Raw genomic sequence first — 10713 nt, forward strand, 5'->3', positions numbered from 1 at the left:
GTGTGTGTGTGTGAGCTCAGGGTGACTCTGCTCCTTGGAGCAGCCTGCTCCAAAATCCCTGGGATCCAGAGTGCCTCCCTCATCACCCCAAGGCCCACACTGTCCTTCTGCCAGGTCTCAGTGAGAGGTAAGGGCCTTGGAGATCCCCAGGATCCAGCAATAATGAACTCCCATAGGAACAGCACCTGGAATGACACTGGCTAAAGAGACAGTAAATGACACAGGAGCTGAGACAATGCAGAATAAAGATTTTTATGGAAGAGACACAGCAGGTGCAGCTCTGGCCATGTTCCCCCACAGAGGAAACTGGCTCCTGGCCATCAGTGGTGCCTGTGGTGCTCGTCTCTCAGGGGTGGCATGATCTCTCCAGTCTCTAAAATCCTGTCCCCCTGTGGGATGAAAGCATGGTGAGCATTCCCTGTGGCATCCAGACTCTCCCTGCACAGCCTTCCTTCAGGGAACCTGCAACTGTCCCCATTTCCAGGCAAGAATCTCACCACAACTCACTCAGAACATTTTCATTCCCCCAACATTCCCAGAATGCTGGAATGACATCACAGCAAAATTACCTGGAGCCTGTAATTGCTTTACCCCTTGTTTTCACTACAGAACAGCAGCCATGCATTTTGAGCCTGTTTTGTTTTAAAAATTACTTATAGCACTGCATACTTCCCTCCAGCAGTGATCAATGAGTCCAAACCCATGGCCCAGAGCCCATGGAGAGCCATGGAATCCCTCAAAAAAAAAAAAATCAACCTGCTGCCCCAGTGCCACTTGTTCCAGCCCCAGGCACAGTTTTGGCCTGTTGAGCTGACCTAACTCGACTGAAAAATTAGGCTGAAGACAGAGGCCAACAGCTTGACCTTTAGTGTGTTGCTTTGTGGTTGTTTGGGATGGAATATTTTATAATTTTATTTTAGATAGAGCATGATTAGGAGGTGTTATGCCAAAAATGGGCAGCAGTCAGAAAGGGCAGAGCTGATCTTCTGTAGGAATATTTGCCCTCTGACTTGTTACACCAATCAGTAATAGCTCAGAGCAGCCTGAAAACAGAAAAGACCAAACACTGTGACACTCTCTGCTTCATGAAACTCGTCCCAGGCTGAGGTGACACAACTCTTTGGGGACACCTGAGTGTGGGGGACCTTCAGGGACAACTGGGACCAAGCCAGAACCAACATTCTCAGGGCTGAAAATGAGGAGAAGCAGAGCCACTCCTGTGTGATTCCATGTGATTCATTCACTGGGGCTGTGAACACCCATTCCCAAAGGGAATGTTTCTATTTTCCACCCAGGATGGGCAGCATCAGCCAGGCTCTGACAGCCAGGTGCTACAGAGAGGTAACACTGAAACAGGGACTGAGGACAAGATGAAAGTGCCCAAACCCACTGTCCCCATGCTGACCACAGGACCCAGCACATCCCTTGGGAAAGTTGTCACTAGACATTTCCCAGGTGCTGCACAAGGCTCCCTGTCAACCCCTTCCTGTCTGTGTGACGCAGCTGGAAGATAAGACAAGTCAAGAGACTTACTGGGAATATCCGTGGGTTTGTCATAACCACACCGTGCGGCGATTTCTGGAAGCAGGGAGAGAAGAGAGGGAAAGGGCAAAGAGAACAGTGTTACTTGGAGAAAACACAAAGGATTTTCAAAATGGGCACCATGGCCCTTCCAGGATACAAACTGTGCTAAGCAAAGGTCCTGTTAAACCTTCCACTACTTAGGGAAATACCTGAGGCTGCAACAACCACACCTGCCGGGGAGAGCAGGGCTGGCCCTTCTCCCTCCCCTCACCAGCAGCTGCCCTGGTTATTCCCAGGGCTGTTCCTGCAGGACAGGAACAGTTCAGACACAGCTTTTCTACTTAGATCGCAGGAGAAGCAGGGCACTGCCATAAATCATGGCATGGTTTTGGTTGGAAGGGACCGTAAATCTTCCAGTTCCTGCCATGGACAGGGACACCTCCCACTGTCCCAGATGTTCCAGCCCCAGTGTCCAGCCTGGCCTTGGGCACTGCCAGGGATCCAGGGGCAGCCACAGCTGCTCTGGGCACCCTGTGCCAGGGCCTGCCCACCCTGCCAGGGAACAATTCCTTCCCAATATCCCATCCATCCCTGCCCTCTGGCAGTGGGAGCCATTCCCTGTGTCCTGTCCCTCCATCCCTTGTCCCCAGTCCATCTCCAGCTCTCCTGGAGCCCCTTTAGGCCCTGGAGGGGGCTCTGAGCTCTCCCTGGAGCCTTCTCTTCTCCAGGTGAGCACCCCCAGCTCTCCCAGCCTGGCTCCAGAGCAGAGGGGCTCCAGCCCTTGGAGCATCTCCGTGGCCTCCCTGGACTCTCTCCAGCAGCTCCAGGTCCTGCTGCTGTTGGCTCCAGATCTGCAGGCAGCTCTGCAGGTGGGGTATCACATGGGAGATTCTTTGTGATGAGGTACCACACTAGATTTAAATATAAGTGCTACTCCAGCAAGGAAACACAAGCGGTGAACAGGCCACGGGGAATAACCTTCATCTGCAACCGAATGTGGGCAGCACATTCACGCACACACCCGCCGTGGGACCACTCCTCTGATCATCCCCCCCGGCCCTGCGCTTTTCCCGGCGTTTCCCCGCCCCTTCCCGGGCATTCCCCTTAACCCCGCCGGGCCCGCACGCACCTGGACGTGGTACTTCAGGCAGTAGGTGATGGCCCAGGCGGGGAGCAGCAGCCGCAGCAGGACGAAGCGGCCGCTCTGGTAGAACCTGTGCACCTGCGGGCACAGCGGCGGTCAGGCCTGGCCAGCGGCCCAGGAGAGGCCGCGCGGTGCCCGCGTCCCGCCGCTCACCTGCAGCCGCCAGGGATCCGCGGGCCGCAGGAAGCGCTCCCAGAAGGCGGCCACGGGCCCGAGCCGCCGCGGCGGCAGGACGGGCTCCCGCGGGCTCAGCTCCTGGTCCCGCAGCCAGCGGCGCCGCAGGGCGCGGAGCTGCTGCACCCGCAGCTTTTCATCCTCTGCGGAGACGCTCATGGCGCCTGAGCCCGCCCGGGGCCGCTCGCTCCGGCCCGGCTCGGCCCGGCTCGGTCCGGTTCGGCCCGGCCCCGCTCGGCCCGCTCCGCTCCCGTTCGGCCCCGCTCGGGCGCTGTGTCCTTCGCCGCGGCGCGCGGCGGTGACGTCACGGCGCGCGCGGTTGTGACGCTCCGGGCACGGCGGCGAGGGGGGGGCGGGGCCGTGGCGGCCGAGCCGTGAGGGGAGCTCGGGACAGCGCGGGCGGCTGGGGAAAGAACGGCTCGGGGGACTCAGCTGTGGCCTCCTCCAGTGCCGGCGGCGAACTGCGGGACCGCTGGGGCAAGTCTATTGCAGCAGCATGCGGGGACAGGACGCAGGGAATGGCTCCCACCGCCAGAGGGCAGGGATGGATGGGATATTGGGAATTAGGAATTGTTCCCTGGCAGGGTGGGCAGGCCCTGGCACAGGGTGCCCAGAGCAGCTGGGGCTGCCCCTGGATCCCTGGCAGTGCCCAAGGCCGGGCTGGACGGGGCTTGGAGCAGCCTGGGATGGTGGGAGCTGTCCCTGCCATGGCAGGGCTGGAATGGGATGGTGCCTAATGACCCTTCCCAGCCAAGCCATTCCATGGTCCCCCTGATTCCATGATTCCAATGTTCTGTGATTCTGTGCTTCCAGTGATTCCACGATTCCATAATTACATTGTTTCCACGATTCTTATAATCCCAATGATTCATTGATCCAGTGGTTCTACGTTCCCTCGATTCCGGTGTTCCACGATCCCAATGTTTCCCTGACCCCGTTGTTCCCCCGATCCCGGTGTGTGTTCCCCGATCCCGGTGATTCCCTGCTCCCGGTGTGTGTCCCCCGATCCCGGTGTGTGTCCCCCGATCCCGGTGTGTGTGTCCCCCGATCCCGGTGTGTGTCCCCCGATCCCGGTGTGTGTCCCCCGATCCCGGTGTGTGTTCCCCGATCCCGGTGTGTATTTCCCCCGCTCCCGGTGTGTATTTCCCCCGCTCCCGGTGTGTATTCTCCCGCTCCCGGTGTGTATTCTCCCGCTCCCGGTGTGTATTCTCCCGCTCCCGGTGTGTGTCCCCCGATCCCGGTGTGTGTTTCCCCCGATCCCGGTGTGTGTTCCCCGATCCCGGTGTGTGTTCCCCGATCCCGGTGTGTGTTCCCCGCTCCCTCCATTCCCGCTCGGCCCGCAGCGGGGCCGTGGCACGCTTGCGGCGGGGCAGCTCGGTGGGGAGAGCCGCGGCGTGTCCGGGCTCCGGGTTCGATCCCCGCCGCGGCGTTCCGTGCTCCGGGCCCCGCGGGGCGGTGCCGCTCCGCCCCCAGGGCGGCTCCTCCGCCGGGGCCTCGCGGCCTGCCCGCCGTGCGCTGGGGAGCCATGGCCGAGCCGCGGCCGGGGCCGGGGCTGGCGCTGCGCTTCCAGCGCCGCTTCCTGGCGGCGCGGCCGCTCCGCTCGCTGCCCTGGCCGGTACGGAGGGGCCGGGCGCGGGGGGAGGCGGTCCCGCGGCGTTGTTTATTTATTTATCCTGTTCTAGGAACTCGAACAAAGCCTGCGGACTGCGCCGGACTCCGCGCTGCTGGCGGATATTCTGCACAAGGTGAGGGACGGCTCGGAGTCACCCCCGCACCACCGACGGGCGGTGCCAGCACGTTCCCAGATCCGCCGGAATTGCTCAGAAATACGGGGATCGGTGATCCGCTGTCGAGGTGTTTCGTTAGGCCCTGCGGAAGCGCAGATGTCCTTCTTTGCCTGGTATTTGAGTGTTCTTTGATCAAAATTGAGACCCGCGTGCCAGAGCACTGATGTGGTGAATGGCTCAGTCAGCGCAGCCGCTCCTGGATACTCGGGACACAGGGAATGGGGGTGCCTAAACTGTCCCAGTGATGGAGATCACAAATCAGGCAGCAAACCAAAACGGAAAGAAGGAAGAGAAGAGCAAACGAAGGAGGAGACTAAATTGGATTATTCTCACTCTGTTTTCCTCTTTGCTCTATTGAAAAGTGATATTTTTGTTGCCACAAAAAGTAAGAAGTCTGTGGACACAGTTATGTAAACTCACAGACCTGTCAGAAATCATCCCATTTCAATTTCTGGCTTAGCATCTCTTGTACAGACTAGATTGCAAAGCATTTCATGGGACCCAGACCCAATTAATGGTCCTCCTGTGATCCTGAGTGCCTTTCCTAAACCCTGCTCTGGGTAATTGCTTTCCATGGCTCTTCTCATTGTAGACAATTCTTCACCCTCTGTGTGTGAAATATCCCCCTTCGGCCAAGTACAGGAGGTGCTTCCTGACTGAGCTCATCAAAAAGGTACCTCTTGCTTTTCAGCTTATTTTTCACTTGTTTTTATTTTTTTTTCCCTTGAGAATACCTCATGTAATAACCAACCACAACATTCAGTGTAAATACACTGTACTAAAATGGGGCTTAGAGTGCAGTTGTTTTCTCTTTCATGACAATGTGATGCTCAGAGCTGCCCTGTTCTCCTCCCCCACAGCTTGAATCCACAGCAGCTGAACCCCTGGATGAACTCTATGAGGCACTGGCAGATGTTCTAAAAGAAGAAGAAGAATCTACTCACTGTTACAAAAACTACTTACTGGTAAAAACTGACACTGCAGTGTTCTAAACCACATTTATCCACCCAAACTAAGCAATAATTGGCTTTAAAAACAGCCACGCTGAAGCCTGGAGTGCTTCCTGCCTTTTTCCAGGTGCTCCTATTGATTGTAAACTCTAAATCCATGGCCTGTGCTGATGCAGCTTTGCCTTCCCGTGTCCCGCAGCCCTCGGGGGACTGTGTGAGCCTCTGCGAGAGCACAGTGCTGATCTCCGGGGGCACCACGGGGCTCCTCACGTGGGAGGCTGCCCTGCACCTGGCCCAGTGGGCACTGCAGAACCCCGGCCTCTTCAGGGACAGGTATGGCAGCAGCAGGGCTGCAGTAAAGAGCTGTTCATTCCTGTAGGATCACAGAACGCTGTGGCTGGGAAGGGACAGCATTCCATGGCAGAGACACCTCCCACTGGCCCAGGGTGTTCCAGCCCCCACCCAGCCTGGCCTTGGGCACTGCCAGGGATCCAGGGGCCACAGCTGCTCTGGACACCCTGTGCCAGGGCCTGCCCACCCTGCCAGGGAACAATTCCTTCCCAATATCCCATCCATCGCTGCCCTCTGGCAGTGGGAAGCCATTCCCTGTGTCCTGTCCCTCCATCCCTTGTCCCCAGTCCCTCTCCAGCTCTCCTGGAGCCCCTTTAGGCCCTGCAAGGGGCTCTGAGCTCTCCCTGGAGCCTTCTCCTCTCCAGGTGAGCACCCCCAGCTCTCCCAGAGCAGAGGGGCTCCAGCCCTCTGATACTGTGAGCTACACAACAGTAATTTAATAACAGACTATGCATCTAAAATAACTGAAATTACACCCTTTTGCTGCTGAGTAATTGCTGCTCTTATCTTTTCTGCCAAACTTTAACCCAGGACAGGACCTGTCAAAATATGGTTCCGGAGCAAACCCTTGCACGGTGCAGTCTGACCTGCTCTGTGAGGTCAGCTGTTCAGTTTTCAGTAATTTCACTGACGGCCTTCAGTCCATGGTGGTATTCACCAAGGAGTATCTACGTTAGATTAGTGTGCAGCTCTGATCACATCATTTCTACTTTATTTATAAGCAGTCAAGATGAGCAAGGACTTTTGAGGAAAGATAATTTAATAATAGTTAAACCCACAGGGGAAGGAACTGTGCTGCTCAGTGTCTGTTTCTCTCCACTGACTAAAAACTGGAGAGCCAGCTCAGGTGGAAACCACTGTGCTGCAGATGGCTAAAGCCAGGTGGGAATGTCTCTCATCCCTGTGGTGGGAATGCTTTGTGCCTTACAGAAATCAGCATTTCAGCTAATTAATTTTATGCTGACAATTCCACCCTCGGTTATTCCCAACCCTCCTGTTGCTTGGAACAAAGGTTAGATTGTGGATGGTTCACTCAAATATTATTGTAATTATCTGGAACTGCTTTTACCTTTTATTATATTTAGAATGTTTTAATTTCTAACTCAATGCAGAGTCCTGTTAGTACTTTTTTACTCCATTACCCTCAGGACAATCCTGGAATTGGGGAGTGGGATTGGCTTCACTGGAATTGCCATCTGCAAGACCTGCCAACCCAGGACATTCATATTCAGTGACTGCCACCCCCGTGTTCTCAGACAGCTGGGGGAAAACATCCAGCTGAATGGCTTCACCCCGGAGCCTGACGTGACCTGGAGCACCCAAACAGAGTCCCAAGGACAGGAGGTGGAAGGACAGAACTGCCAAAGCCCAAAAGTGATTGTTGCTGAGCTTGACTGGGGCTCAGTGACAGAAGAACAACTGCTGGGTCTCAGAGCTGACGTTGTCATTGCAGCAGGTACTGCACCCACAGGGAGCGGGGATGGGCAGGGCTCAGCAACCCCGGCAGCCTCTTGAGGGGTAACAGAGTGACAACAACCAACCACAGACTTTATTTGTACTTGTCTGTGTATAAATTCAGAGGGAGTTTTATAAAAAATGCCATCATGGAAAATCTAGTGACAGTAGGACGATGGTGGTGATACCTAGTGAGAGCAGAATGTCTCAGCTGTAGGTCTTACACCCTGATTTGGAGCTTTGCACTGAAAAACCCGAGAATCCAGGTGCAAAAATGACTTTGGCATCCAAGGTATCAAGGATGCAGTGAATGTGAATTCTATAAAATGAACTCGCTGCATGGTACCTAATGCCAATGACTGCTCAGTGCCCAAACCAGCCCCAGCTGGACTCTCCTGAAGGCAAGAACTGAGAGGCACTGACATCTCTCTGCTATTTGCTGTTACTCACTGCAGCACGAGTAACTGCAGTGGAACACACACCTGGACACCTCTGTGTAGGAAACAGCCCCCTCTGAGCATCAGCATTCTGCTCCCCTTGGTGTTCCCTGACCTCTCACCACCATTTCTGCTCTCCAGGGAATGACTCCAGATGAAAACTTCTGCATGTCCTTGGCAGCAGCCTCTAAGCCACTCATTTCTAACAAGGCAGGTTTGTTTTGCCAAGGGCAATGGGAACAGAGCACCAACACTCAGTGGTTCTGCTGCCTCCCTTAGGATGGGCTTAAATAAAATATCTGACAATCCATTTACTAAAAGGAGCACTGATTTTTAGTGATGAGGGCATAGCCCATAAAATGTCAATATTCTCCTGCACTGTGAAGATTTCATTTCTGCTTTGCAGTTTTTATTTTGGTTTTTGCTCAATTCTCAATAAATATTGTATTTTTTTTTTGGTAGATGTGGTGTATGATCCTGAGATAATTTTAGCCCTCGTTGGGATGCTACAGAAACTCTCCACATCCAGAGCAGACAGGAAAGCTCCTGAGGTGTTCATTGCCTCCACAATCCGAAATCCAGACACGTATCAGCTGTTCCAGGCTGAGCTGGGTGGGTGCCTGTTCCATCCAGTGTTCAATAGTTTTTCCTTTTTACCACAGAAAACTAGTGGGGAGAGAGGAGCAGAAGCATTGTCCATGAGCAGAATCTTATTCTAGAGCTGGATTTAAGAGCAGTAGCTTTTGCACATGGATTTCATCAGGAGCATGGAACTCACTTTTAGGTACATCCTGGCTATCAACTGCAAGGGATGATTTGTAAGTCTGATACCAACAGGAAAGTAAAAAGAGGTTTAAGCTTAAAGGAGGGAGCCATCAGTGCTGCACTGTCCATGGTAACACCTGAGATGCAGCCTAAACCCTTTATCTTATCTTACCTGTTCTTTGACTTGACTCTGTTTTCATCTTTTCTCTTTTGATAAAAACCTCCAACTAGAGATTAAATAAAATAAGGATTTGGGGATTTTTCTTCATATACACTTCTAAAGCCTATCTTTTGCAGTGCCTTTGCTGTTCAGCTGGTGTTCACCAACTGGACTTGCTGATCCTTAGCGGTTCCTTCAGCTCAGGATATTCTGTGAAATTCTGGTTAATTCACAAAGTGACACTGAGTGTTCAGCGGCATTAATGGGATTTTAAAAAAAACACTCATAAGCATTTGCCTGACAATCACAGCATGCTAAAGATCTCTTTTTACAGAACTTGTCATGCAACTTTTGCTCTTCATTTTATTAAGCATAAATATGATTCCCAGTGTTTCTCTTCACAGATAAAGCTGGGATCAGGTGGCAGGTGATTCCAGCCCACAGCAGCTGTAATTTTCTCTATGATGTGCAGCCAGATGTTACTATTCTACAGCTGTTTATATAGGCTTGGCAAACAGAACTGGAACTTTGAGACCAACATGAGCTGTGTCAGCCTTGTAACAAGATTATCCTGAATTCTGGAAACGAGGTACACATGGACACAATGGAGTCCTTCCTTCCTTCCTCTAATTCCCAGCATGGATCCAGGCCTGCAGCTGCTCCTGGGAAGTGACTGAACCTCAAGCAGCAGAAACCAAAAAGCCCCAATCACACTTCACTTGGATTCTGTAGAAGACGACAGAATTCAAGCAGGGTTTTTTCCCACTGTGTACTGATTTGTAAGTATTGGGGACAACCTGCAGGATCACAGGATGAGGATCTCCCACAGACAAGGGAGCAAAACAATGTTTCAGAGTAATCAGTGTGTTTTGATATTAAAACCAGCTGTAATAGTCTGCTCTGGTGTTTTATGTCTGTTATACTTGCAGTTTGGGTTAGCTCAAAAACCCCCAGTAAACAGTGACCAGTACCTGTAGTTGTGTCCCAGGATGACTCTGCTGTAAGAGCAGGTCACAGACTCTGCTGCAAATCAGGTGCATCTTTACTCTGCAGTGATGACAAGTCAGAATTGATGTCCCTTTCTCTCACATAAGGACTGCCACTTCCACAGTGGCTGCTGGGAATCCAGGCAGGGCTGGGAAAGGAAAAGGAATCACTCTCCATAGCAGTGTTCCATATATCCTGCAAAGAGGAAGGACTGAGCTCCCCTGCTCTGAAACTTTCCATCATCCATGAATCATTCTCCTGTCAAGGTAGCATTGGTCCTGAAGCACAAAAAGCAAAGTGATGCTCATTCTTCTGACTTCCTTTTATCTATTAAAAACTACTTAAAAGGAAATTAAAACTTCAACCTCCTCCTTCTGTAGCAATAGAGAGAAAACTGATACCAAACTTGAAACCTGAAGAATGTTCTTATTCTTCAAGCTTAAGGAGACCATGACTGCTGGGATCAAGCAGAAATAACCCCAGCCCTGTCCCCGAAGAAAGAACTCAAAGGTGTTATTTCCAGGGTAAACACAAGCTGGCAGCCCATACAGGAGCTCCTTTATCTCCCCTTACACAAAATTCAAGACAAAGGTTCTGTACAAAGCTCACTTTGGATCTAAAGTTATATTCTGTGAAGAGGAGACCTCTCTAAAGCTTTTGGCATTACTGTTTAAAGAAGCGCCTAATTAACCTCCATGTGCACAGGAATGGCCAAACCTCTAGACAGGATTTTGACTGAAAGCAGGGAAAAAAGCCTAAAAAATTGGCAAATCAATCTTTATGAATCATTCTTCAATCAATAAGCTGGAGGTTTTGCCAAATCCTGCTGTAAAGGAACCTGACCCTATTTTCACCTTTTCTCTTTTGACAAAAGCAGATATTCAGTAGTTGCTCAGAGTTTAAAACTGCTGGTACAGAACCCACTGTCCTCACCTCCCACCCTGAAGCAAGAGCTCTGAGGAGCAGTAAACACAGTCCA

At 52.3% G+C, this 10713-nt stretch overlaps 2 protein-coding genes across 4 annotated transcripts; one reads left to right on the forward strand and one right to left on the reverse strand.

Moving 5' to 3' along the window:
• Nucleotides 1–228: 228 nt before the first annotated feature.
• Nucleotides 229–3152, reverse strand: NDUFB6 (NADH:ubiquinone oxidoreductase subunit B6). 2 transcript variants are annotated; one of them, XM_068206470.1, is made up of 4 exons: nt 2822–3152; nt 2654–2746; nt 1534–1578; nt 229–389 (listed from the first exon to the last, which is right to left on the reverse strand). In XM_068206470.1, exons 1-4 carry the CDS (start codon nt 2999–3001, stop codon nt 321–323), a joined length of 387 nt encoding a protein of 128 aa, XP_068062571.1. In that variant the 5' UTR covers nt 3002–3152; the 3' UTR covers nt 229–320. The 2 variants fall into 2 exon arrangements, with proteins under 2 accessions (XP_068062571.1, XP_068062572.1); XM_068206471.1 differs by lacking the exon at nt 2654–2746.
• A 1200-nt stretch (nt 3153–4352) lies between these two features.
• EEF2KMT (eukaryotic elongation factor 2 lysine methyltransferase) lies at nt 4353–9723 on the forward strand. Of its 2 annotated transcripts, none has more exons than XM_068206466.1 (8): nt 4353–4457; nt 4525–4587; nt 5222–5302; nt 5490–5594; nt 5707–5912; nt 7079–7386; nt 8285–8434; nt 9152–9723. In XM_068206466.1, exons 1-8 carry the CDS (start codon nt 4368–4370, stop codon nt 9250–9252), a joined length of 1104 nt encoding a protein of 367 aa, XP_068062567.1. In that variant the 5' UTR covers nt 4353–4367; the 3' UTR covers nt 9253–9723. The 2 variants fall into 2 exon arrangements, with proteins under 2 accessions (XP_068062567.1, XP_068062568.1); XM_068206467.1 differs by having other exon boundaries at nt 5779–5912.
• The last annotated feature ends 990 nt before the right edge of the window (nt 9724–10713 follow it).

Source organism: Anomalospiza imberbis, chromosome 16, assembly GCF_031753505.1.
Source record: "Anomalospiza imberbis isolate Cuckoo-Finch-1a 21T00152 chromosome 16, ASM3175350v1, whole genome shotgun sequence".
Classification (NCBI taxonomy): Eukaryota; Metazoa; Chordata; class Aves; order Passeriformes; family Viduidae; genus Anomalospiza; species Anomalospiza imberbis.